Genomic DNA, 25330 nt, shown 5'->3' on the forward strand with positions numbered 1-25330 from the left:
TACATAGTGTTCCCAGACCATGTTTTGAACTTCGTGAAAAACAACCTTGAAAAACTGCTTCTTCCATTTCTGCCTCCCGGGAATTTTGCCATTAGCAGCTTTATGAATCTTTGACAAGCAAAAGCTGGTCCCTTAGCAATCTGGTTTAAATGTTAAAAAATAAAAAAAAAAAGAGAGAGAGATAGAAAGTATATATACGTATTTATATGTATATATTATCTCTCTAGCATTAAACAGGAATGCATGTGGATGATGTGGAATAGGTGTAGTAAGTTGGGAATTGAGGCATGAAATGAAAATGCATGTCCAGTGCACAGAAAAGCGGGCCTTTCACTGCTCTGTGTGTGTAGAAATCAAATTGCCATTAAGTATCTTGCCTGAAAAAAAAACCATTCTCCAGCAGAATAACTGTTTAAATGGGGCTTAGCATTATTAATATTTCTCATTGCCCACCAGTGATTCAGTAAATGCCTTTCTACTATTAAAAATCAGTCCATAATTTTAATGAGACAGAAGAGTTGGTTCAGTGAATTCCAGCTGTGTTTTTTCTTGAGTCTGCGTAGCATTGCTGAATAGAAGAGAAACTATAGTTTCTCTGCAGGTGAGCTGTCTTTTTTTTTTCCAATGAATTGCTCCCTCTCCTCCTTCTCCTTCCCTTATGACAGAAGACGGCATGCCTATCAACGCCTGCCAAAGCAGCAGAGAAAATGTTGCTGGCAATGGCAGATGCAAAGAGAACTACAAATCCACAGCGCTCTGGATATGCGCGCCGTGGTGTTAGTATCACGACTCCAATCAATGGTTCCTTCCTATCACACCCCCTCCACCTTCCTTTTTTTTTTCCCCCCTGTGCTGTTCTCAGGCCAGCGGCTATGTGTAAACAGGATGTGGGAGCTGTACTGAAGTGTATTCAAGTCCCGTACACCTCCGTCCTCACCTCTGGCTGCAGTGTGCATCCTGCCTGGAACATCTGCTTCAGATAAATATAGGGAGAGTTCAAGCTGTGCAGAGAAGGGCACAGCCTGGAGTTCTTCATCCAGTTTTCACTTGTCATCTTTTTTTTTTTAGCATTTAAAAAATATGGAAAAAGCATTTTACTTCTAACTGGAGGGCAGGTTTCCTAAAAAATCATTGTTGAATATTTGTAAATAACATGCTAACATATATTTAATAATTGAAACATATTCTAAGCCTGGTAAGAATAAAATAACTTTGTTTACTTATTATTTCTAATGGTGCTAACCTAAAGGTGCACATTCATACACTGTTGATATCCTTGATGTAACCTGAGATGGATTTTCACAGTCGGCAGTGCAGTTTTTAAAAAAACTGCCTCTGGTAATCCAGCTAAAATAGATCACAGGGCTTTACAGCGCATTCATACAAAGAGGATTTCATTACAGCTTGGAAACTGAAAGCCAGACTCATGGAAATGTTTGCTGCTTTTCAGTAGACTCCACTTCAGGCAGTCTGGGAGATCCATACCAACTGCATGGCTGTCTCAGCTCTCCGCACTGTATTTGCCCAAACGGCTCTGCTCTCTGGCGAACAGAGCAGCTCTGGCAGGAGAGGTGGGGGAGTATTTACATGACTGCCAGCTCAGAATGGGACAGCTCTGAACATGAGAGCAAATCTATGTTTAGACATCCTGGGAACTCTGTTGTCTAAAATGGCAACTTAGGAGTTTCTATGACCAGGTATTAATGAGTAACATGCAGCCAGTGCATCTTGCCTCGGCAGAATTTAGACATGTCGGTCTATGGCCATCATCACAGGCACCTAAGTAGGCAGTCTGATTTTTAATGCTAAATATTTTAATGTTAAATCTAAAAATTAGTGTTAAAATCACTCAGTGTTAAGAAAGGTATAATATCCTTCCTGATTCCAAGATTAACAGAGAGGGCAATATGTTAGGTCTCGCAGAAATACCTGTGTGGCTATACTCTCATTTCATTTAATAATACCATTGTAAACCCAAATGTGACTCAAGTACACTTATTCACCTGAACTTCCTGAGAAAGTATGGGTGATAGACTGTGATACAGACCATAATCACTTCTGCAACAGCATGACACCTGACAGCTGAAGAAATACTAACCCTATACATTGGACTTGTATTATAGGAATATTTCTTCCCTGCAGAGAAAGTAAGTATGGAAACGCAGAACAATTTCCACTTTTGTACACCTTTCAAAATGTTATTTAAATGGACTATGTCTTTGTTTCCCTAACTCATCCTGTTCCAACTCGCCACGCCTCTATCCACACAGTATAGCTATACTATATACATACTTAGGTATTTCCCCTGTGAGCCCCTCCACAGAAATTCTTGCTTTCCCCCATGCCAGCTCTCTGCCACTGCTTTACTAGTACCTTGGCTGTGCTGATCCCACTACCTGTGGCTTCAAGCGGTAAATGTATATGCTACTGCATCATAGTTTTATGGTGGGTGTGACTGACCTAAGGCTTTTCTCTCAGCAGAACCCGAGAATGACTGATGTGCTGCTAGAATACTTCAAGTAAAATGGGCACATGCTTCAGTAAGGCACTGTGGTCTGCTAAAATGGAGGGGCCTGGGAAAGGGTTAATAATCTGCTTAAAACTATTCTTACCGTTTTTAATCTACCAGCACCTAACAACCCAAATGAAATCAGTACTCATTTCACAGGGCGCTATATTGCAAGTTAAACAAATAAACAAAACAAAGGGAAAACAGAACTGCAGCAATGCAAAGTGAGTTGCTCAAGGTCACTCAACAGGTTAGTAGCAGGGCTGGAAGTTAAGCACTTGAGGCCCCCCCCAGCATGCTCTATCTGCAAACCACCCTCAATTCCTACTATCATACAAGCCTTTTAAATCAGGGTTTCACGCTCATCATCCCCAAGGTGATAAAGTGATAAGTCTTCTTTTAAAAACAAGAAGTACTTGATCCTTGCATGGAGAGCAGCAAGGCTCTTGAGAGTGTAATATTTCAATGCGAATAGGCTGTAGCTATAAGAATGTAAAAGACAGACTCCTCACAGTAAGCAACAATAGGTCAGCACACTGTGCAATAGGAGTCAGGATTATAATTTCCTGTGTACACATGAAAAAACTAATACAGATGTGATTCTTTTAACGTGATCAGGCCTGGGCCTAGGCTATAACAGATCCTGTTTTTCTGCTTTTGCTTAGGCTCAGCACAAGGAGGAACTTTGTTACTGGGTCTAGGATGATCTAGAATTTCTTAGTCTTCAAATTTTTAAGGGCAATTTCAGCTTTTCCTGGCTGAAATTGCATATTGAATGAAAACGTATATTTAAAAGGAGTTGAAATTTAGTAGGCCCACAATGAAAATTTACTGAAATGACAACATCTACGGAAATGACTCCCAGTGCTTTATCATATTTTCCCTCATCACTCTTCATTCTCAAGTAGCAGCAATTGTAAATGCTAGTGCCTTTCTTGCCAGCTTCTCTGCAACCACCCCAGCAGCACTAACTCAGAGCCCGCTTTCTGCTAAGCCCACACGCAGCTCTCCAGAAAGTATGTATAGCTTCATAACCAGGATTACTCCTCCTTCCAGTACAGAATCTTCATTAGTCTCATAAACCACACATCTTCCAGGCAGAAGGTAAGGCAACCTGTAGTGGCCACTGCTGTCCAAACTAATAGGAAAAGGACAATGTTGTTTTCTTTACATTTCTGCCATGACACATCACAAAGAAATGCCAGATCAGGGTCAAGTTACACTAAGCTGCACTGTGCTTTTTGGTCTTGTGATGTGACGTAACCTCTTACAAAGCAATGAAAGAATTGTAATGTAAAGAAAGGCTTTTGAAAAATCTACTAGAAGGAAATAATTGTTGAGTATGGGGAGAAACTAAGTGGCTGGTGTCACCCAAGCATTAAGTGCTGGCTCCAAGCAGTGCTCCAGGGTTGTACCCTGCTGGAAGGAACAGACCAACCCTCATGTCCCATGTCAGCATCAGAGGGCACCCAATGCCACTGGAGAGTGTTAGGTGGCTGGAGGGGACCCTGTTCCCCAGCTGTCTGGGGAAAGCTGCAGTACAGAGCTCATTCTCTGTTCTCTGCCCCCCCGACTGTGGAGACGCCATCTCGCTCCTCCTTTGGGTGACGACATAGCCCTATTCCGTGCTTTTTGTTTGCCAACAGATTATAGCTAGTCACTCAGCTGGGGTCAGCCAAGGCACAGACAAACAGGAGAGAGGCAGCAAACCTGGAATGCTCCCTGCATAGGATGATAATAAGGAATGAAATGGGGACCCTGCATCCTACATTCCCACCCTTATATAGTTTGCCCATCTTTACTTTCAAAGCCACTGTCTCGGACCCTCTGGCTCCTGAACACTATCACAGCTGCAGTGGCTCAGGAGAACTATGAGACAAGGAAACACGTAAAAAATGTCAGAGAAAAGGCAGACGAAAGTGAAGAGGCAGAGCGGCTGGGAAAGTGCAGGAAACACAAAAAAAAAACCCAAATGAAGGTAAGGAGAAAAATCAGAGGAAAAAGTAGGGACAGGATATATCACCCACAGTAAAGGCTTAAAAAGTTGTAGGAAGTTTACACTAATGTCATGCAAACTAGAGGGGTAAGGTAAGACCCTAATGTGAGACTGGTAACTTTGAGCAAGCATAACTGTTATTGTGCAGTCCTGGATTTAGAAGGGCCATTCTTGATCCTCAAAGAATATCTTACATCATGTGCAATATACAAGATATTTTCCTTTATTTTTGAAAGCACTCTATAAACTTCAGTACTTACGGGAAACACTTTTTTAAAGCAGGGATCAACACACTAGTGGTTGTAGCGCAGTCCTACAAGAGAACTATGTACCCAGTTCCGGAGATGATGATGGCTATAGCAGCATTACTAGGACTTGAGGTATGGAGGCACAAGTTTAGAGAGAGAAGTGCTTGGACAAGCATGAGAAAGTCAGCCTGGACAGAAATAGATGCAAAATATAATTGCAAGATCTTTCTGACTAGATTTGTTAATACAGAGTCAGTCATGAATAATAGTTATGAAACTCGTTTCTTCTATTCATCAGTGTCTACTACAGTACACTTATTCCTCTAGGATTTCAAGAAGGAATTAATCCCAATACTCACCATGCACACTGGGACGGTGACAGAGATTATGACTGGAAGAATATACAAGAAAAAGGTTTCTTCTTCTATTTTCACCTGCCATAATCCTTGGAGTGGCACATTCATATTTGGAAGCCTGTCGGGTAAGCTTTTTTTAGAGTTGCTTCATCTTTTGCAAACACTGCTCTCTTTCACAGAAAAAAAAAATACCATAGTTCCTTCTTGTATTTTTAATTTAGTTTGTTTTCCTCTTTGCATTTTAAAACAGAAGTGTTTATTCGCAACTGAGCATTCAAGAGGCCCTTAGAAATGTATCATGTGATATCATACTGCAACTCCACAGTACAATGATTAACTAACAGTAACACTTCTGTTAGCTAAAGTTGCCACTTTATAGATCCTTTCACTTTTCCATTAAATCAAGTCTTGGCTTCCAAACTTGCTGATATGAAATGTTGCTTTGCCATCATGTTCACAGGTTCATATTGTTTCTTTTGAATAACTACAAGATTTCATTAAAATTACTATAAAAATGATAAAATGATTGAAAGCTAAACAGCAAAAAACTATGTGCACACAGTAGTTTTACTGTTCAAACTTCTTCCCTAACTAGTTAAGACACCCGAGATATTTGTTGAGCGACTTATTTTTGAAGTTAGCTGACTGTGTCGGAATAAAGCTTTGCTGCACGTTCACAGGATGCAACCCACAGGATTTTGGATGTCATTAGGTGCTAGGCACTAGAAAAATCGCATTTTTGCAGTAGTACTTGAAGAATATTTGTTGTTCTCTGTTTCTCAGAACCAAACAATGACATGACAATTGCAGGTTATAACCTGTGACAGGAGCTATTATTCCACTGTGCTTGAGGAATAGCTCACAAATCGTAGACCAAATGAAATATGGAATAGAAAGAGAGCATCGCCTCTTCTGAGTAATATGTCTCTTATGAGTTCTGATTTATCTATATCTTTTATGGACTGCCTTCTGGGTTTTTTTGAGACTAATTCACAGCAACGGTCTGAAAAGGTCCTTTTCTATTAAGAGAAGTCTTCGTTTTTCCTGACAAATGTTTGGAGGGGCAGCTTCCAAAGAAAGCATCGCAATACATTTCCTGAGAATCCACAGGGCTGCCGCCTCCTGCTCCCCTTTATAGGCCAGGCCCCATTCTGCCCACTGCCTTGGATGGCGAGCAGCACTTGCTTACAGCTGGTCCTGCCAAGCCAGCAGGATGGCAGGCAGGCAAAGGAAGGCCAGTTTCCCAGGGATAGCCCCAAGCTGCCGGACTGGTCGGCCATCAAGGTGGAGGTGGGCATGATGGCCAACGGGTGCTTCCCAGCCACTCTCTGCTGTGCCCCGTCCCTGCAAGCCTCAGCCATGTTATAGGCTCTGCTGGCTGATTTCTCAAACCCCCGCTGCTCCCCACTTTGCAGGCAGAGAGGAGGCTTGGAGCTGCCTTCCCCTGAGCCGGTGCTGAGGGCCCACAGCCCGCCCGCCATCTTGTCCCTGCCTGCCTGTCCTGCTCGTGAGGAGACAGGCAAAACGCAGCGCTCCGATACGTCCCGCATCCCGACAGACCGGTTCATTCCCGCCCACACAGCCAGATCAAACAGTGTTCAGGAAACAATCTGGGATCCATATTAGCGCTCGGTGCCGTCGCCGCCAGGGCAGTTTAGCGGGGTGGAGGGGGCACTGTTTCTAGCACATTCCAATTGACAACAGCTGGGATGGCTCCGCTCTGAGCAGCTGCCTTCACTGCGGCCCCACTGCACCGCCTTTCTGTGTGGAAGGCTTTGTTTTGGCTAGGGACGGGTTTGTTGAGCTTTCTTGCGCTGAAGTGTCACACAGAGACTTTCCCTTTGCCCATGGCATGTGACCCTGCCAACTTATGGGCCTGCATCCCCAATAAGAAAAACAACGTTAAAGAAAAAAAAAAAAGAGAGGGAAAAAAAAACCCTAAAGGTTAATTAACCTCAGGTCTGTTCTCAGCAAAGCAAGGCTGCCATGGATAAGCAATAAAAATAGCTTCTCAATGGTCCTTGTGTCTGTCAGAGACTTGCTCTGTGATCTTTCAGTCAAAACCATGGAAGCGGGAGGGGGAGGAGAGGCTGATTCGCTACTGTCCTTTTCTTGTGCATGTGTTCCCAAGGCTGCCCAGCTCTGTCCTTCAAATCATCTCCACCAGTAAATCATTTAGCTCAACCTGTCACTCTCGGCCATTGTGAGGAGACAAAAGCTACCCATTTAACCCCAACCATGGCTGATTCACGCGGCAGGGAAGGCAGGCTCACAAAAGGAGGCTAGCAGGGAAGGTGGCGGTTGGGTTGGATTTCATGCAGTCTGGTGCTGGTTTTCCCTCTCTCACCCCCCCCTTTTTATTTTCCCTCCCCCTCTGTTATTTTAAATTAGCAGCACCTCTTATACTGGGATTGTTTTTTGAAGACCACATGTTTGTCAACAGAGCTGTTCTGCTTCAGTAATTTGACCCCAGCCTGGCTTTAAAAGTTTGAAAGGGCAAGAAGCACACACACCCATATCAGCATATATCTATTGCCCCTTTCACCTGGACAGCTTTTTGGACCATTTTTGTTGCTTAAAAAAAAAAAAAAAAAAAGTGGAAACAAAACATCCAATTAGTCACAAGGAAACAGAGCTATTCCAGTCAACCTGCTATTTGGAGAAATCTGCACCACAATTTTCGGGTTCATTTCACCTGAAGTATTGCTCTAAACCATCAGTTAAAACTCTGCTACCTTGAACCATAACCACTGCCCCGAGTCTGCCCCTCAAATGGGGCATCTCCTGAGTTACAACAGGTTGTTCTCTCTGACAAGAAATCACGCTGCCTTGGTATTTTAAAATTAAAAGTTAGTCCTTTGACAACATAGAAATCAGCTGTTAAGTTTAAGACTTCTTTTCCATAATTACCCTGGCCAAAATTTAATCTTCATGTAACACCTCCTACCCCTAAACAACCAAAATACTGGAAAACTGAACAGGCCATTGGAGAGCAACAAATTCACATGGTGCTGACAGTAAAATGAAATGCATAGAGAAACCAAGCAATACTGCAGATAGTTTCACGATTTATTCCTTTCCCCCACCAAATTCCAGAATACCCCTAGTGAGCACAGAATCGGCCAGAAAGAAAACTGTAATTTATACATAAAATATACCTGCAAATATCCACAATTTAATTTCTAATGATACTGTCATTGATCCACAGGAGAATTCTTCAGTAATTACCAACCAAGTGTAGTGCCCTGTTTTAAGAACCAAGCACTGAAGTTGACAGACTCACAAGAACAAAATACACTACATCTGTGCTTCTCCAGGGACATCCCTGATTTTTGTTATGCATGTGAGATCCAAGAAATGATTATGTATTATACATTTTTTGGAATCTTTTTAATGTGCCTTCTAACAACAAGCAGTTCAGGATGTGGTTATTGCTTAGTGTGTTAGACATGTTTACTCTCCTGTTGGGCATTTAAAATGCCTTAAGTTCTCTTTTCACTATGAATTGTGTGTCAAAATGTTGGTTTGGATATCAAATTCTCTCGTAACCCTGTCATTAGGAAGAGACTTTGTCTGCCTGAGTCACTCTTTTGAGTCTTTTGTTTTGTTTTTTGTGTTCCCCTGACAGGTCTATCCTACACCTTTCTATAGCTAGCAGAGTAAAGCAGAGTTGGGAAAACATGTTTTGCATTACTGAGTTCGCAGTCTCACTGTAAGCTTTCTCACAGATTCATCTTCAGTGAAGGGCGGAGGGGTGGGGGAGAAAACATGCTTTTCCCTGAGACTGCAGAGTATGTGAATTGCCTTCTCTTTCAACCTATGGAGCAGCCTTCACAGATTTCAGCACAAATGGAAAAAATATCTGATTTCCCATTCCATCTGGATTCAGTTTCTTTCTTCCTCTTTGTATAGTTTCTTAGAGACATTATGGAGCTCACTGGAGGGGCTGCTTACACATGACTATGGCGGCACTGGGCACACTGCCAGAATTTCACTCCAGGAGGCTGCAACAGGAATCTTTAATTAACTTGAACCAAAACACTGAATGGCAAAGAACAAAAGAGTGGGGGTGGAGAAGGAGAGGAGGAAGGGAGGGAGCAGAAAATAATGTTTCCCATGCTAGACTCTCCAATTTTGGTCATGGTTTGACATGATCATAATGTCGTCCCTTAGATGTATTTACTAGAGCATAATAATTCCTAACTCCTGCCTTATTCAGCAAATTTTGCCTTTCTGCTCATGAGTATCTGTGATTGCCCTTTCTACAACGTAGTGATCAGTATTCTCTGGACTCTTATATTAACATACAGTTTGATTACATATATCCTCTACAATTTACAAGTTTCTAAATATGAGATGACTGAGGCTTCAGCAGCTTCAACATTGCATAACTACACTCTAACATTGTGACAGTGCCTAGGAGTTCCAGACATTGAACACGATCCTACTCTGCCAGGCATAGTACCAATATGGTATGTCCCTGTTCTCAAAAGTTTACATTCTAAGCATAAGCAAAAATTAGATACAGACAGATGAATAAAGTAAGTACTTACTGAAACAACATTATTCATTGTTGTGAGATGTTTTCAAAACAGAATGGATAATGTTTCACAGTCATTTTGCAGAAACATACAAGATGCAAAGCAGTAAAAAAAAATCAGGCCTGAAATACTTTTCTCACTTGAGCTCAAGGGAACGTGTGGCATGGCTTCTTTGCTGTCCATTTCCTGGTTAAATATGTATGCAGAATAATTACTCTAAATGCAAAACTAATGGTGATTTCATGCATATTCATTCAAGTGACTTTGTGATCGAGGCTCTGATACTGTTCTAGCTAATGAGGCTCAGTTGCTCAAATATTTGTGAAAACAAACATAGGAAGGACTTGTACATGCTCAACATGAACTTATTTACACATTCAAAGGAATATTCAAGTGTGAATTGATTTGCCAGTTGGTGGTTGGGAGTGTATTATGTTTGCATCTTTTGGCTTAATGACTTCCTAAAAGAATCCAGTTTGCGCTCTCTCTGGTCAGAACCAACCCATGGTGGCTGGGGACAAGCAAGAGATTCACTTTAAAAACACAGGCCTGACCCACACTGAAATATTAATGCGGATGTACCCAAATTCCAAAGAAATATTTCATCCTCAGAAGCATATATACTTTTTCCTATCCTAAATTTCCAAAACAAATTAAATCAAAAAAGTATTCTTAATTTCCTGTTTTAAGCTGAAGTTTGGTATTGCTGCCTAAACATTTATGGCAAAGAAATCATATTTCACTGCTCTGTAAAGCAATCGTGTACTTGCTGAGTACAGTGTGAAAACCTGACATAGAGACAAGTTCCAGAATCCCCTCAAAACAAGAAGTTTTCCACAGAGGCCCAAGGTTGTGTCTTCCTCAAGTTACGTTGGGAGTAGCTGCAAAAGAATTTAAGAATCTTTAAACCAAATGTATTATTTTTGATAAGGCCCTGCTCACGTTTACAGATATCAGGGGGCCTGGGGTAAAAGAATCAGTGAATGTGCCTTAGAGAGGTCTCTGGAATTTTTTTGCAGCTTCATTGGAAGCCATAATACACATCAGAGAGCAGACTTGGAGATGTATCTATAATATATATCTCCAAATTTTTTTTTTATATATATATATATGTATGTATGTTATATATGTATATAAAATTATATTTTTATATATAACCTTTTTCTGAGCCAATTTGATTCACCTAACTTAAAAAGAATTATGCATGAGCTGTACGAGGAGTGCATTCTGAGTTTATATAACGTTTCTATCTGCTAAAATACAAACTCTGCTGTGAGTCTAGTGTAACTACAGAATAACTTTATTTAATTCAAAGGCATTAAATTAGATTTAATAGCATGAGAAGACTTTCTCTTCCAAGTATTTTTCTCTCTCTCTAAATAAATGTATATATATTTGTGTGTGTGTGTGCATGCCCACACATAGATAGATACGTAGATGGATAGATACCTGCTACTTTACCAAAACACACTCAACGAGGAATTCAGCATGGTTGTTGGAACCTGTGAAGAATAAGCATGATACAATAGTTGTTCTCCACCTAATTATTAGTATGCTGGCTCATTCTGCACTAGAATCTCTTTTAAACATTTAAAGATGTTACTTACATACACCTACACTGAAGGCAGCATTAGTTGCTTCTGGCCTTACTTGGGCAGATGGATTAATCTTTGCAGTATAAACCAATCTCTCACGCAATATAGTCCAACTTAGAGGTTTCTCTGAAATCTTCTGTTGTTGTTATTTAGTTTCCTAAAAAATATCAAAATGAGAAAATGGTTTCAAATTCAAAGTGACAGCAGAATAAAACCTCTTGAAAGCCCTAATCAGCATTCATTCCTCATGTAATTCATTCCACTGAGGACAGTAGAGATAGGGCTGAGGCAAAGTTAACTCACATTATTTTCATGTGACAAATAACCCGGATTTTTTTGTACTGGCTGATTTTTAACTGTGTCAAGTGTTCACAATTAGAAGTGAAATTATTGATGTGTATATTAACAGCCTTTCACTACAAAGGCAAATATGGGCTATCCTGTTCCATTTTCTTTCACGTCAACTTTCTGCCGGAGTTTAGCAATTCCCTTTTCTAGTGAAAATGAGTCCGTTCTGAGTGACAAATGGCTGTTAGAAATTCTGAATACATGTAGTCCCAATAAAAATAAAGTTGCCATCATTAGAAATTTAAAAGTTGTAAAATCGCCCGAGTCAAAACAGATCATTTCACAGAAAGGCTCACAGACCTTTTTTCACTAGCTGACGTACCCCCAAACTCAGCGAGCTTTCATTCTATGGGAGCTGCTCACTGGTGTGCCAGTACTGCTTTCTAGTTTGCTCCATGATTACAATTCCCACTAGTTTCCAGGCATTCCTAAATAAGGCCCAACACTTCTCTGCATTAAGATTCTGCCTTACATCAGACTTCAGCAATTTTCACTTAAAAAAAAAAAATAAATGAGGAGGATATCTGAGAATTCTCTTAGAGCAGAATTTAAATTAAATCTCCTTATTAATGATGTATGGATTTCTTTCATTGTTTAGGAGGCCTGTGAGCAGTTGAAAGAAACAAGAAGGCTTTTAGTAATGGGCACTAACAGCACCATTGTGCTTGCATGGAAGCTCTTGGCCATTCAGTGTCACAGGGTCAAAAACAATCCAAGCTCCCACACCAAAGCAGTCTGTAGAAGGCCACACAGACCTCACAACAGTCAGTCTTTAGAGCTTGGGTGGGTTTCGGTGAGTGATGTGTTAAGTTAAGTTCAGCATTGGGAGGTAGGGAGGAAATTAATTTTTTATTAAAGTTCACACTCATTCAAACTTCCCAGGTCCATTTTTGATTTTCTGAGTTAGGTTGAAAAATCTGATGGCAACAAGCTAAAGCACGAATTAGAATTATTATGAAACAGCCTTCATTTCGAATTCTTTTACTTCCGGTTGTCTGGCAGATCTCTCTGTCAAGCACTGGGCATAGTGTTGCTGCCTTGCAAATAATAGGAATAGAAATCATAGAGGTATACAGAGCAGGGGACGGGGGAGAGGAAACAGGACTAGGAAAGGAATTTATTTGACTTAGTGAACCTTATGAACCATTGTATTTAATTGCTAAGAAAATATTTGAGTCCCTTTTTATCTGCTCCTCCTCTCCTTTTCCAGCTTTTGCAATGTGTGACCTGGATGGTGCTTTAAGTTGCAGATGGCAGTCAAAGAAGTCTCACATACTTCAGAGGGAAGTTAACTGCACATCCCTGCATAAATAAACAGTAAATCCTGCATTTTGCTGCATAATACCAGGCACAGGTTACAGATGTATATTGATTATCCATATACAACTCCACAGTATGTACACATTCTAAACCATGAAAATGTGTTGCTACAAGGCACATAATTTATAGTGATTTGCTGTGTCAGTGAAAAGAATTTGATAACCTGAAAACCCCAAATGTTGCCAAAATAACAATATATTGTAAAAAACTTCTTTTCTTTTCAAAAAAGTATGCTATTCTATTCTCACTAGTGTCAGGAAAACGTAATAGGATGGGAGAAATAAAAAGCTTTTCATGCACACAATATGCATCAATGTTCCTATTCCAAACGCATGCAGAGCACGGTGCTTTTTTTCTGATATTTACCTTCTCACTCATGAAGAAGTTCTACTTCTCTCCTGGCTTCACAACTCTGGCAAGGCTTTCTTTTCAGTCTTTACTATTACCCCATTGCAATCTTTACCACACGAGTTTGAGAGAGTATTTTTGTTTCCCAGGGGTTCAGAGGTATTACTCTAAAACCAATTTTGTTTCAGTCTCACGTCAGAACCGTGCAGGAGGCATTCAGAACCACAAGGAGCAAAGTTGGTAACTGGGGACTTCTATTTTTGACTGGTGTTTTAAAGTAAAGAAAGAATGTTTACCTTGTGTTTTGAGTGAAACTAATGGTAAACCACAGCAGATCTGTTGGTGTTTTGTGCAGTGATGTTCTTAGATTAGAAGCAAAATTTCTTTGTGAGGGGGCTAACAATACTGCAGGGGGCCATCTTGCTTCACTGAACTGGAACATCCAGTCTTTTGAGAGCACTCACACATTAGGTCGTAAGATTACTCTCACTATAGCAACCCTCTCCACTACAATCCTTTTTTTTTTTTCTGTTTTTTTTTTCCTGTTTGATTTTTGTTTATTTTTTAAAAGAAGGCGCTTTATAAGTTAGCATTGCCACTACCTATTATCTTTCCCAACATCTTCTACCCTTTCTCTTCCTAAATTTTCTCCACTACCCAGCCAGTTTCAGTTCATTTTTTTTCAATGTTCGGCTTCCGCACTTCAGTTTGTATATAGGGTTGGGTTTTTTTTACAGAACTAAGCAAGGACAAGAACGTGGTGCTCTTTATCCGGCAGGATCAGTAGAATGTTGAATTAGAAAATTCAGGGCTCCTCTTGATCACTTTGATAGTTTCTCTGAAAACTAGGCTTTGTCTCTATGACCCTCTAGTTGAGTGATGGGGTAGTCGTGAATGAAAAGTAGATACTCTATGAAATGGTCTGAATCTCATCTATCTGATGAAACTGCTGTATTATTGAAGGTGTTGGAGTAAAATTAATCAGCTGGTTGGTATCAGAGAAGAGAAAACATGAACATCAATGAACAGCTGTCTCTGCAAATAAGAACACCTTAAACAGTAGCATGACTGAAGTCTAGGGACGAAAAAAGGTAGATCTTCAAGAAGTCTCTGAAAAACCAAAGCAAGCTGTTTGAGCCTGACCAGACTCAAGGAAACTTCAAGGCTCCTGGATCCAGTACTTGTATCCAAATACAGCTGCCTGCTGAGTAGGGAAGTGGAGCCTGATCTGGGATTTTGAATGAAGACTTATTTGCAGTTTATTGGCGACCAGATCCATAGGGGTAATGATCGGTACCTGTCTTGAATATATCTGTTCCTGAATATTACTGATCCTTTGGTCTATAGAGATTCTTCAAAGGCAGGGAACAGGACAGAGGACACAATTTAGATGCCTGTTTCTATTTTTGACACAGACTGAGACACGCAAGAAAAGCTATAAGGACAAATTTATAGCAAAACACAGGAGATATAGTGTGAGAAAAACATAAACTGGTTATTACAAAAGGTGAGCTCCACTATAAGTATCTAACACAGCACAGCTTATCCGAATAAAGATTTATCTTTTCTCCAACCTTTTGACAGCTAACTGGCAAGTAAAATCCTGTTCAAGAAACTGTGTCAAAAGAGCAAGCCAGACATGTTGGGAGCAGCGTTTGTTTTAACTGAAATATATACTGCATGCCTAACCCCAGTATGGAAAGCAAAAAACCTAGATTATGCGATGCACCTAAGAAGAGGGTTTCTAGACCTCACTCACTGCTGGAAGGGAGGGTCATTATCTTAGTGATGAAGTCTGCTTTTGTCCCTGGAGAAATAAAAAAAACGAGCTAGCCAGCTACATATGAGCCGGGTTTAGGTTGCCGACCCTTGATCGGGTGTTGACAGAAGCTGGGAAAAGGAGGAGGAGGCTTTCTTGGCTTGAATCTCATGCTCTGCCAAAGCTGTTTTGAAACTAAGTTGGAAATTTCCTTGCAACACCACATGTGATAACAAAAGTGACCTTATAGACAAAATATTTAACTTGCTGCTTCAGGATCCCAGACGGCTGTTCATATAGCTCAGCATAAAAAGCGAAAGAAAGAAGACAGTGTATCACACTCTGCTGAGCTGCACAATGCTATGAAGACTCAAAAATATTTAGTCATCCATCACCATCCATCACCAATATACAGTATTACAGGCACCTTGGATAAAATTTCTAGTGTTATTCTTCATTTCATTCCTCTTTTATGTGGTCTTTTTATGTGATCTTCCATCAAAGGACTGAAGCAATGGAATTGGCCCTTTTAGCAAGAGCAACACAGTCTAATATAGGGCCAGCACTGTTAGCTAAAAAGTGTCCTTTACAGCAATAAGTTTTAAGTTGTTCTGTATATGCAGGGACTATTTTCTGCACTACAGCTTTATCTTGCTTCACATATTGATATGGCTGATCAGGACATCACTGTTTCTTTTCCATAAGAACAGCGCACTGAAACTAGATGGCTGGTGCAGCTGGCTCAGTAACTGGGCTGCCCTCAACCAGCCCAGTGCAGTGTAGCAGGAGTGGGATCAGTAGGAGTACTTGTCACTTGGCAGAGGAGCTGCCATGGAATAGTCCAGCTCTCCCCCTTTCCCATCCATATGGGAGCTCCATCAGTCCCTGACACAGGCCACGGATTTCAAATTATAGTAGAGGTGGCACTGGCAAAGGCTTGTTGTGTCCATGTGAAGAACAGTTTGGTGATCTCAAACCATTTCCTAAAATAGAAGCCACACAGCACAGAGTGATACCTAATTCGGCAGTCTACGGGCAGAGTCTAGGATGTTTATGACTGTACAGTGATTTATCTATTAACCCTAGGGATAGTACACGGTAGATGACAGTACAACTGTTGGAAAAGCAGCGTGAGAAAGCCTGCTGCCCTGCACCAGGGCCTGTTTGGTACTGGTCCTGTGGCTGAACAGAAGCGCCAGTGTCAATGTTACATTCAGAGAAAGAAATGTTAAAGCTCCAGTTAATAAAGGCTGCTTATGCCGGAGTCAGCTAACTTTGGTCAAGCAATAAACTTGGAAGTCTTTTCCCCCAAGGGCTTCCTTTTTTGTCTCTAAAACAAAGGAAAGTGAAATGAAAACAAGAAGTCCAGACTATATAGCAGAGCATTATGTGACTAAGCCAGCTGCTGCTCTGATACTGTTATTTTTGTAGTCCAGCCTATTCTGACAGAAGGAAAAGCCTAAATCTGCCCACAGACCTGGTGCTTTTGATAGCTAGACAGGGCAGTGTACACTAGTATGATATTCTTTAGCCCTGTGAACCTACACCCGTATGATAGGGAGTCTGAGCTGCCAACAACATATAGCGGTTGAAAAAACATTTACTATTTATTTACTTCTACTAGCAAAAAAGAATCGTGGGAGTAGTTTGACTAACTCTATTGTTCAGGTACTCGTTCATTAGGTGCTTAGTTACTTTTAACACTTCCAAAAGTGCAGCAAGTTATTTACCAAAGATTCCAGCTTCAGCAAAGATGCCCTCCAGCCCTGTGAACTTCCAGCTTTTCATGCACTAGTGTTTTAATGAAAGCCAGGCAAATATCTAACAGGGCTGGGTTGAGGTAGTTGTGAAGGGGGTGGGGGGGAGGTTTATATTAAAATGCAATACAGCACCAAAGGCAGTGATAAAGACTAAACAAGAGGAAAGCCTTCCCTCCCTGCACTCGTTTAGCAAGCACATGGAAATAATTGTTGGCCCAGAGACACATATCCATAATTCCCATTGTGCTTCGAGAGCCGGCATACCAGCCCTGTGCACCCTTACAGAGCGCTCCGAGTATTGGAATGCAAATCTGCACACCAAGTGTCAGGACTTGCGTAGCCAATATTCTCACAATAAGCAACACTATCAATGAGAACAAGGCTCCCCAGAGCAGGTCCGCAGCCATGGAGCTTTCAGGAGTTCATCAGCATGGGAAAGACTTGTACGTGAAGCGGCTCTCCTGTGTTCAAAATAATTGATTTACTATTTGTGTTTGATCAAGCCTGAGTTTAATCCAGTGTGTTAAAATAAGGAGACGCTCATTGAAACAAATAAGGGCAACTCAAATAATTCAAAAACATGTTGTTGATATTTTGATAGCAATGAGTTTTTAAAAATTCAGGGATATTTCAAAGAAAATTATGTGTTTCTTTTGACTAGGTCATAAACGACCAAAGCCAAGAAGTTTCTTCTATAAGCTGCATCACAGAACTGAAGAAGGGTCAAAACTGTGTGTCATGCAGACATGTCAAGTTGCTTCTCTCCCAGTGTGCCAGACCGCTTGAGGTGACAAAAGCAAGCGGGTAGGTGACAGGACCTGGGCAGGGAGGCAGTGATGCTGGGCTCCTGCCAGGGACCATGCTGTCCAGCCTGGCTTTTTCTCCACACATGGATCACAGCAGGCAACAGCTCTCCATCTCCATCCCCAATGGCATTGCCTCCCCACCGTTTTCTGACCCCGCATGCTATATGTCATGACTGCATCGGCAGCTCACAGATCAGGCTGCCACACTGCCTGGGATTGTGGAAGGGGAGAAAACCATCATGTCATAAGAGAAATGAGATGCAGAGTTAGCTGCCAGGGACTCAGTTGCATGAAGCAAAGCATAAAATGCCACAGGTCTCAATTCAAGCCTCTTTCCCCAAGGCAAGCAAGACAGACTGTTTTATCATTTAGGTAAAAATCAAATGTTTAGTAGACTGAGGTTAAATTTTGCTTTGGGGGCATGGAAGATTACTGTTTGGATTTGAATTGGCACTACGGAAAATACTCTACATCCTGAGCACCAAAATGCTTGCTGCAGACAACACTCACTCAACTTCATTAAGTGAAGAGGACTGTGTGAAAATCAGCACTTTCACGTTCAACAGGGTCTCTCGAAGTGGGACACTTTACTCACACTGGCAAGACAGTTGACACTTGGGACAACGTAGTAACAATAACTAATGGAACCAGAAGATTCATACTCTGACCCAGACTCCTATGTGCTTATTTAAGGAAGAAAAAGAGATGTAATTACTGGGAATGTAGGCCTTTAGCTCTGTAGCTATTTTCTTGCTTTGGGATAAAGACAGAACGATCATCAACAAAACAGCTTTGCTAAATTCAAGTTAATGACTGAAGCCAGTGCATAAGCTACACAGACTTACAGTGGGTGCATTTGAAAGATGTCAGTGGAGGACTGAAAAACTGTTTTTCACAGAAACACAGAAAATAATTTCCCGATTGATAGGGAAATAATAATTTTGAGAACTAAAATTCTACTTTCACTGCTACTTTTCATATCACACCCTTTCAAAAGAGAAATTCAAAACTGGAACAAATCAGTTAACGCCATATTTATATATAGAGAGATTTATAATGAAATAGAATTTTAAAATGACCATACTGAACTAGGTGCATGTGGAAATATAAAAATACAAACAGTGATGCTTGTTATCAGAAAACAAGACAGGAAATTAATAATGTAAGGTTTTAGCATCCTATCTGACAAAAGAAGAAACAGATGTCACAATGAACTCTTCTCGTAACTTCATAGCATGGAGACTCTTTTCATCAGCTAATAAGATGCAACCACTTAAAGCAAAAGCAGGGTGTAACTGCTTGATTTCTCCCACATAAACCCCGCTTTGTTGTTACTGCTCTTGCCTCACTATCTTGATCATAAATTGTTGTTCATAACTTAGAGCTGGGAGGCACCATCAGTGATGTAAGTTTTCTTGACATAGGGCTCTAAGGGATGGCTTTGCCACATCCTTCACAGCCCTGTCTTATAGATGTGGCACTGTGATTTGAAAACAATAAAATAAAAAATTACTGCAGTAGAAATATTGTTGCATGTCATCAGGATCTACAAAGTGAGTCAGAACTAGGCTGGGAACATTTTAGGGCTTCACGGTCACATATGATTCCAGGACCAAGAAGTTCATGCTCTGAGCCTAAAGTTGCAGTCTTAGAAGAGTATGATTGCATTTGAGGACAGTCGGGCTGTTTGCTCAGAAGCACCGAAACTCCAGCCTCTTTAATGCACTAGTGCTCTTACAAATGATCTATTGTACTTTCTACTGTTTACAGAGCCAGGTTTACGCCTGTGTGGAGAAACAGACTGGTAAACAATATTGATAAGACTGCGCTCCAGCATTTGTGGGAGAAGCTGAATGAAGAGTTAACAATTAAAGTCCTACTAATGATAATGCAGCTTGGTTACCTGCAATCAGAAAAGAGTTACAGCTCGATTTTTGATTACTTCTTCATTTCCTAGAGAAAATATACTGCACTAGACCAATGAGCAGAGACTGCAGGTCTACTCTCAAAGCCCACTAGTACGACAAAGGGAACACCAGTCCTGGAACTAAGAGTTGTCCCCTCTGTCTCCCATATGCAGGCAGCACAGCTCTTCTGCAGAGAGCATTAAGGGCACCAGCACTGCCCTCTCATTCTTCTCATGGACATACTCAAACTGAGCACAGTAATGCTACACCCAGCAGCAAGGATGTGGAACACCTCCCCTAGAAAGTACCGAGGTGTAAGGAATTGCTGCATTCCTTCCTCACCACAGTTTCCTTCCGTAATTTTTTTTGTGCCAAAGGTGTGAATGCTAACCAGCAGTTTCAGCTATATGTTTTTATAACTTTCTAGGCCTCCTTTACCACCATGTTCATTCAGAGACGACTGTTGGAATCCCTGCTGTCACTACACTTCCAAGGTGGGTTCCACTTCTCTAGGCTCAGTCTTGACGCCTGTGTAGACTGCAAGTCATGCCTAAGGTATTTTGAGTCATTGTTTATTTTACCAGCTATCACAATCTTTTAAGGAGCAAGATGGGTTAAATAAATAATGTAACGAGCTACTAGCAAGTCTTTTCCTCTCCCCCACTCCCAGCCTGCAGAATAGTGATCATTGAACCACACTGTAAATTAGCTGTAATTAAAAAAAAAAGGAGAGGGAAAAAAAGAAGAGAAGCAAAACAGGAAAAAGCAAATTTGAGCTTCAGAAGGTTGCATCTCAACTAAAGAGTATTGTCATTGGTGAGGAAAGAAAACACAGAAATGTTTTTTAAGGGGTTAAATAAATATTTTCGAGATGAATATTAGGTATCCATTAATGTCTGTCTGTTTAGTCCACCCTAATATCCATCCTTCAGTTATCCTGTTACCAAAATGAGAGAGAGAGAAAGCGAGAGAGGCTTTCCCTTTAATTTGCTTTGCAGTCTGATGGTTGAAGATAAGAAAAAAACCCAAAACCTTTCTGGCTGTTTTGAATGAATGGTCAAAGGTACCTTTGCGGCTCCTTCACAGGGTGAACTAATCTGTGACAACTGTAGCTAATCTGATAAGAAGGCCCGCATGTGTGCTAATGTGCTAATATGAGAGGATTCAGAGCAGTCAGCGGTCGGGAAAAACCACCGCTTCCTAAATGGACCCTCATATGCGACAGCCCTGGCCAACATATGCGCATTTTAACACTCGCTTAACAGGGAGACAATGCGGTGGCCTTTGTTGTGCAACACAGAGGCCCGATTCTCATGGTGGGAATTTCTGCCTCACAGGCGACATTCTTTCAGATGCGATGCAAGGAGCTGGTGGCCTGGCCGGGGCCCGGAGCTGGGGCTGCAAGGACTGCAGGGCTCGGCAGAAAGGCTACGTGTACACGTGCAAAAGGAAAGGCCCTCCGCTTATTCCTTCCCTGAGAGGCTGAAAACCTGGCTAATCCCCGCGTGTGGGTGCACGAGGGAGGGCGGGAAGGAGAGAAAAAGGCAGAGAAAGGGAGGAAAGAGGGAAGAATCAGCTTAAACATGTTGGACCAGGTCTCTAGCTGTGATAAAACCAGCTTGTAGGCTATGGTGCTTTATCTAGAGCTATAATCAGGTTGACACAGGCTGCTCAGAGAGGTTGTGGAGTCCCCTTCTCTGGAGATACTCAAAACCCGCCTGGATGCGTTCCTGTCCAGCCTGCTCCAGGTGAACCTGCTTTGGCAGGGGGGTTGGACTAGATGATCTCTGAAGGTGCCTTCCAACCCCTACAATTCTGTGATTCTGTGACACCAATCTGTAATGTTTTGCTGTGTTTTATTTTCTATATTGTCCTTGGAGGAGAGTTCTTAAGTGCTCCACTGGAAAGATTAAGTAACATTTCCTTGCCCCCTGGACTGTTTTACCTCACCCTTAGGATAAGTTATCTGAGAGAGGATAGGCACCTTACTTTTAGTATAGACCATGCAATAGGGAAGAAGACTTCATGGACACTGAAACTTGAAACTTCAAGAGACAGAGAGTTCAATATTGGCCATGGTTGTGATGCCTCTTCTGGACACAAATGTGCCCTGCAGACTGGGTGGACCCTAGTCAGTTCCCCACCGTCCTTTGTTTTCAGGTGTCCTACAGCAAAATGAAAATAAAAGTGTGAGCCAATACATACCTGGAGACAAAGTCTACTCACCTAAGAGAGAAAAGTTTACTAACTGCCTCTTGTGAGTGGGGAACAAAAATTTTCAGTTGTGCCTTTGTCTGGTTGGTGCCCAGCACCTTTCCAGCATGGCTGGTGCCAGACAGCACAGTTACCATGAGCCTGACAAAAGCACACGGACAATGGGCACAAGTGGAAATACAGAAAATTCCATTTAAACATAAGAAAAATACTTTTTTACTGTGAGGGTGACCAAACACTGGAGCAGGTTGCCCAGAGAGGTTGTAGAGTCTCCACGCTTCAGAGACACTCATCGAACTAGACACTGTCCTGGGCAAGCAGCTCTAGCTGACCCTGCCTGAGCAAGAGGTTGGATGAGACGAGGTGATCTGCAGAGGCTTCTTCCAACCTCAGTCATTCTGTCATTCTGTCACTCTAAGAGTTCAGTGTATTCCCCATCCACAAGTCTCATCCATAGTTATTTCATTTGACTGACAGCACAATGACAAGAGCAAAGGGAGAGCAACACTAATATTAGCTCTTTTATCTCAAACAACATTCCTGTTTCACCGTGAGGGAAAAATAAAACTCAGGGAACATCTAAGCTGCAAATATGGCCTCAGAAAAGTGCTCTTCAGAGCACTTCAGATCCACAGCACTTTGGTCCCAAACACGGACCAGACTTACCCAAGAATTCCCGTAAGAGCATGACCCTGGTTTTACAGCTGCGGGCTTTTTAGCCTTCTTCCATTCAAAACACATTCCCATAGCAGAGCTGACAAAAGTGGTGGGATTCACCAAATGCTGAGTAGTGTCTGGGGTACCTGTAAAACAATATTATTTTAGCTACTCAAGACCTGTTTGATTTTTCTCAGCATTCTGAAAGTATTAGTGAGTAAGAATAACTGTTGTGTTTCTAAATATGTAAATGGAGAAATCTTATTGATTCCTTTCCACTTTGTTGCATTCAGGGATAGTATTTTATGCTTGAGTTTTGAACGCATAACAATTGACCCCTACTGAATAGTGACGACATTTCCTCTCAGAGGAAGTCCTGAGGGAAGGAAGGTCCCGCATAAACAAACTTCCACTCAGCACAATAGAGTAGGCCATAAATGCGACCATTTTTTCAGGGCATGGGTGAGGCTGACACTCTCTTCCTGCTCATGCAGGCCAGGGCTTATCGCAGTCCCGTTTCCCTGTAATTTAAATGTTTGCCTAGCTTCTAGTTCATTTGTATTTTTCCCCACACAGTGCAGATGTATCCCATTTTCCTGTTGCTGTGGAACACAGCCACAGTTTCCAACAGTGTTACATAAATGACCATCTGTGGTAAAAAAAAAAATGCTGATGCACAAGATTGCAGTGTGAGAATTTTAGCTAGCTAGCAAAACTTATGCTATTAATACTTTTGACGCTTCCTGACAATAAAGGCAAAATGCAGTGTTCCCTCTGTTTTAGCACACTTTAGATACATGACAGACAGCCACTGTTGCTGCGTGCAGGGAAGAAGCTCCAGGGAAAAGTTAAATAAAAGCTATGCCTAGCTTTCCTTAAGCTTTTCAGCAGAGTAAAGGCAGACTAAACTAATGAAAAGTTATTATACTTATCATGAGAGCGGTACCCAATGGAAATAAAGAAGAATACTAAGGTTTCATCAGCATATTTTTGGCATCTTTGCATTTGCTGACTTCCAGAATCAGCAGAGCTGGGAACACTGAAACCAATGCACAGATCTCTGCGACTGGTGCAACCGTTGTCATAGTAGATGATGGCAGTAGTACATTGACAGTGCTTGTGTGGATGGGGATGAGAGGAAATGAAGATCTTGTCAGTGACTTTCACAGACACTTGGTGCCATTCCACGTGCTAGAGGGGCACAAGGGCTGTGGGGTTTTTTTGATCACCCCAAGACTGACACTTGCTGCCTCGTTCTCTTCAAAATACTGCTGTAGCAAACCTTCCTTTTCCCTGCCTTTGACTCCTCATCCTCTGGTCACTCATCTCTCACAATAAATCTCTCTTCCTTTCTTATGCATCACCTTGCCCAGATAGTCCTGGCTACCTGCCTGCTCCATATCAGATTTCACTTTCCCCCACCTTCCTGACTTCTTTAAGTTCTAGTTCAGTTCAAAGTTCCCCTCAATCCAATTCGCTATTCTGAAACCCAAAAGCCACAGTGACACAAATTAAACCTTTCCAGGATGTCTGATTAAGAGTGAAACAGTATGTGTTTTCTTAGTTGTTTTTTTTTTTGCCTTCCTTTTTTTAGCAAATGTTGAACTATTATGTTTGAAATTTGCAGTAAAAAAAAAAAGTGCGGGCAGACATACATTACGTAAAATTTTATTCCAAATGGGTGAAGTTTGTGAAGCCTATACACCAGGATCAGATAGGTTTGGGCAACCTTAATAACTTGTGCCGATAGGCATGCATAGTTATATATACGCGCATGCTCTTCTGATAACCGTGCCCGAAGTGCACTCACAAAATAAGCGCATTCATGCACCAACAAGCAAACATGTGTACAAAACAGAACTATGAATATTGCAAGTATCTGCATGTGCCACAGCGTCGGCTTTCTCAAACTTGCACTTTGCACGTATGATTATTTTTCAGCTCTTACAAAACACTTTGAAAGTATTCATGCTCATTCAAATTTAACTTCTGAGTCCTTTTAGCAGTAGCTCTTGAGCACCTATCAGTTTTCAATCCTCTGATAGAAAATTATTCTATTATTACTTTCTACAGATGATTTCTATGAATGGCGGAATGTGATTTTGTTCATTCATAAATAGCAGCAACAGGCAGACATGTCCATTAATAATACACTAACAATAATAATTAACCATAACAATAATAACAGACAAACAGTACAAGGAGGAGAGCAATTTGCTGTAACATCCAGATCTAGAGAAAATTGATAAAAACAATGAGGTTTTCTTTACCTGTGAGATTCAAATGTCATTTCATTTGAATTTCTTTCTCTTTTCTCTCTTCTCTCACATTTTTCCTGTAGACAAGAAACTTTTGTTTTGTGGTGCAAGGAAAAGAATGCGAATGAAAAGTAATTCACACAAACACATATGCTCACACACAATCCCCAAGAATTCTGAGTTCCTGAAAATTTTACGCACATCTCCTCTTTGCCAAGTTAGGCCAGATTTCCTTCTAATTTTACAGAAATGGATACGCAAGTCTCTAGTTTTCTCAGCTGCCACTGTGAACTGCTTGTCATAACCTTAAGAGACCCTGAGAAATCAAAGCATCTACAAAACCTCTGCTTTGGGATCTTTTTGAGTAAAATCAAACATCCTCAGTATGCAGTTCTGTAAAAACAATGAATATAAATGTCACATTCAGCCATTCACTTTTAGTTCAGACTACATGTTTTTCTGACAAAGGACCATACATGGTATATAATCCTTAGCTCCTTCAGGATTTTAATCTGCCGTGAAGCATATGGTAAAAAAGGTAAGTGTTCTGTAGAATCATTAACTTGCCTAAAGCAATGTGGATGTTCTTTATTTCTTTCTTGAAAGACAAAGAGCATCTGAAAGTAGTTAACAGCCCAAACCCTATAGTTTGCTGAGGCAGCAAAAAATGAACCTGGAAATGTCCCTGCAGGGCTGAGTTTTATGTTA

General features: G+C 41.2%; 1 protein-coding gene and 1 long non-coding RNA gene across 4 annotated transcripts in view; one reads left to right on the forward strand and one right to left on the reverse strand.

Moving 5' to 3' along the window:
- The window catches only part of LOC128907445 (uncharacterized), a 40329-nt gene extending 30816 nt beyond the window's left edge, over nt 1-9513 (forward strand). The window contains exons 6-8 of the mRNA XM_054196348.1: nt 4320-4487; nt 5081-5234; nt 8318-9513. Of these exons, the coding sequence (XP_054052323.1) occupies nt 4320-4487; nt 5081-5234; nt 8318-8556 (561 nt within the window). The 3' untranslated portion in view covers nt 8557-9513. The remainder of the gene's footprint in view (nt 1-4319; nt 4488-5080; nt 5235-8317) is intronic.
- Nucleotides 1-24783, reverse strand: part of LOC128907450 (uncharacterized) — a 118498-nt gene extending 93715 nt beyond the window's left edge. Inside the window, exons 1-6 of one of the 3 annotated variants that reach the window (XR_008465614.1) lie at nt 24635-24783; nt 22374-22510; nt 21483-21658; nt 11258-11402; nt 11100-11152; nt 10456-10531 (exon numbers count right to left, since the gene is read on the reverse strand). This is a non-coding gene — a long non-coding RNA (uncharacterized LOC128907450). Of the gene's footprint in view, nt 1-10409; nt 10532-11099; nt 11153-11257; nt 11403-21482; nt 21659-22373; nt 22511-24634 lie in introns of those variants that run through there. The other 2 variants (XR_008465615.1, XR_008465616.1) reach the window with 2 other exon arrangements.
- Nucleotides 24784-25330: the final 547 nt, after the last annotated feature.

The sequence above is a fragment of the Rissa tridactyla genome, chromosome 3, assembly GCF_028500815.1.
Source record: "Rissa tridactyla isolate bRisTri1 chromosome 3, bRisTri1.patW.cur.20221130, whole genome shotgun sequence".
Classification (NCBI taxonomy): Eukaryota; Metazoa; Chordata; class Aves; order Charadriiformes; family Laridae; genus Rissa; species Rissa tridactyla.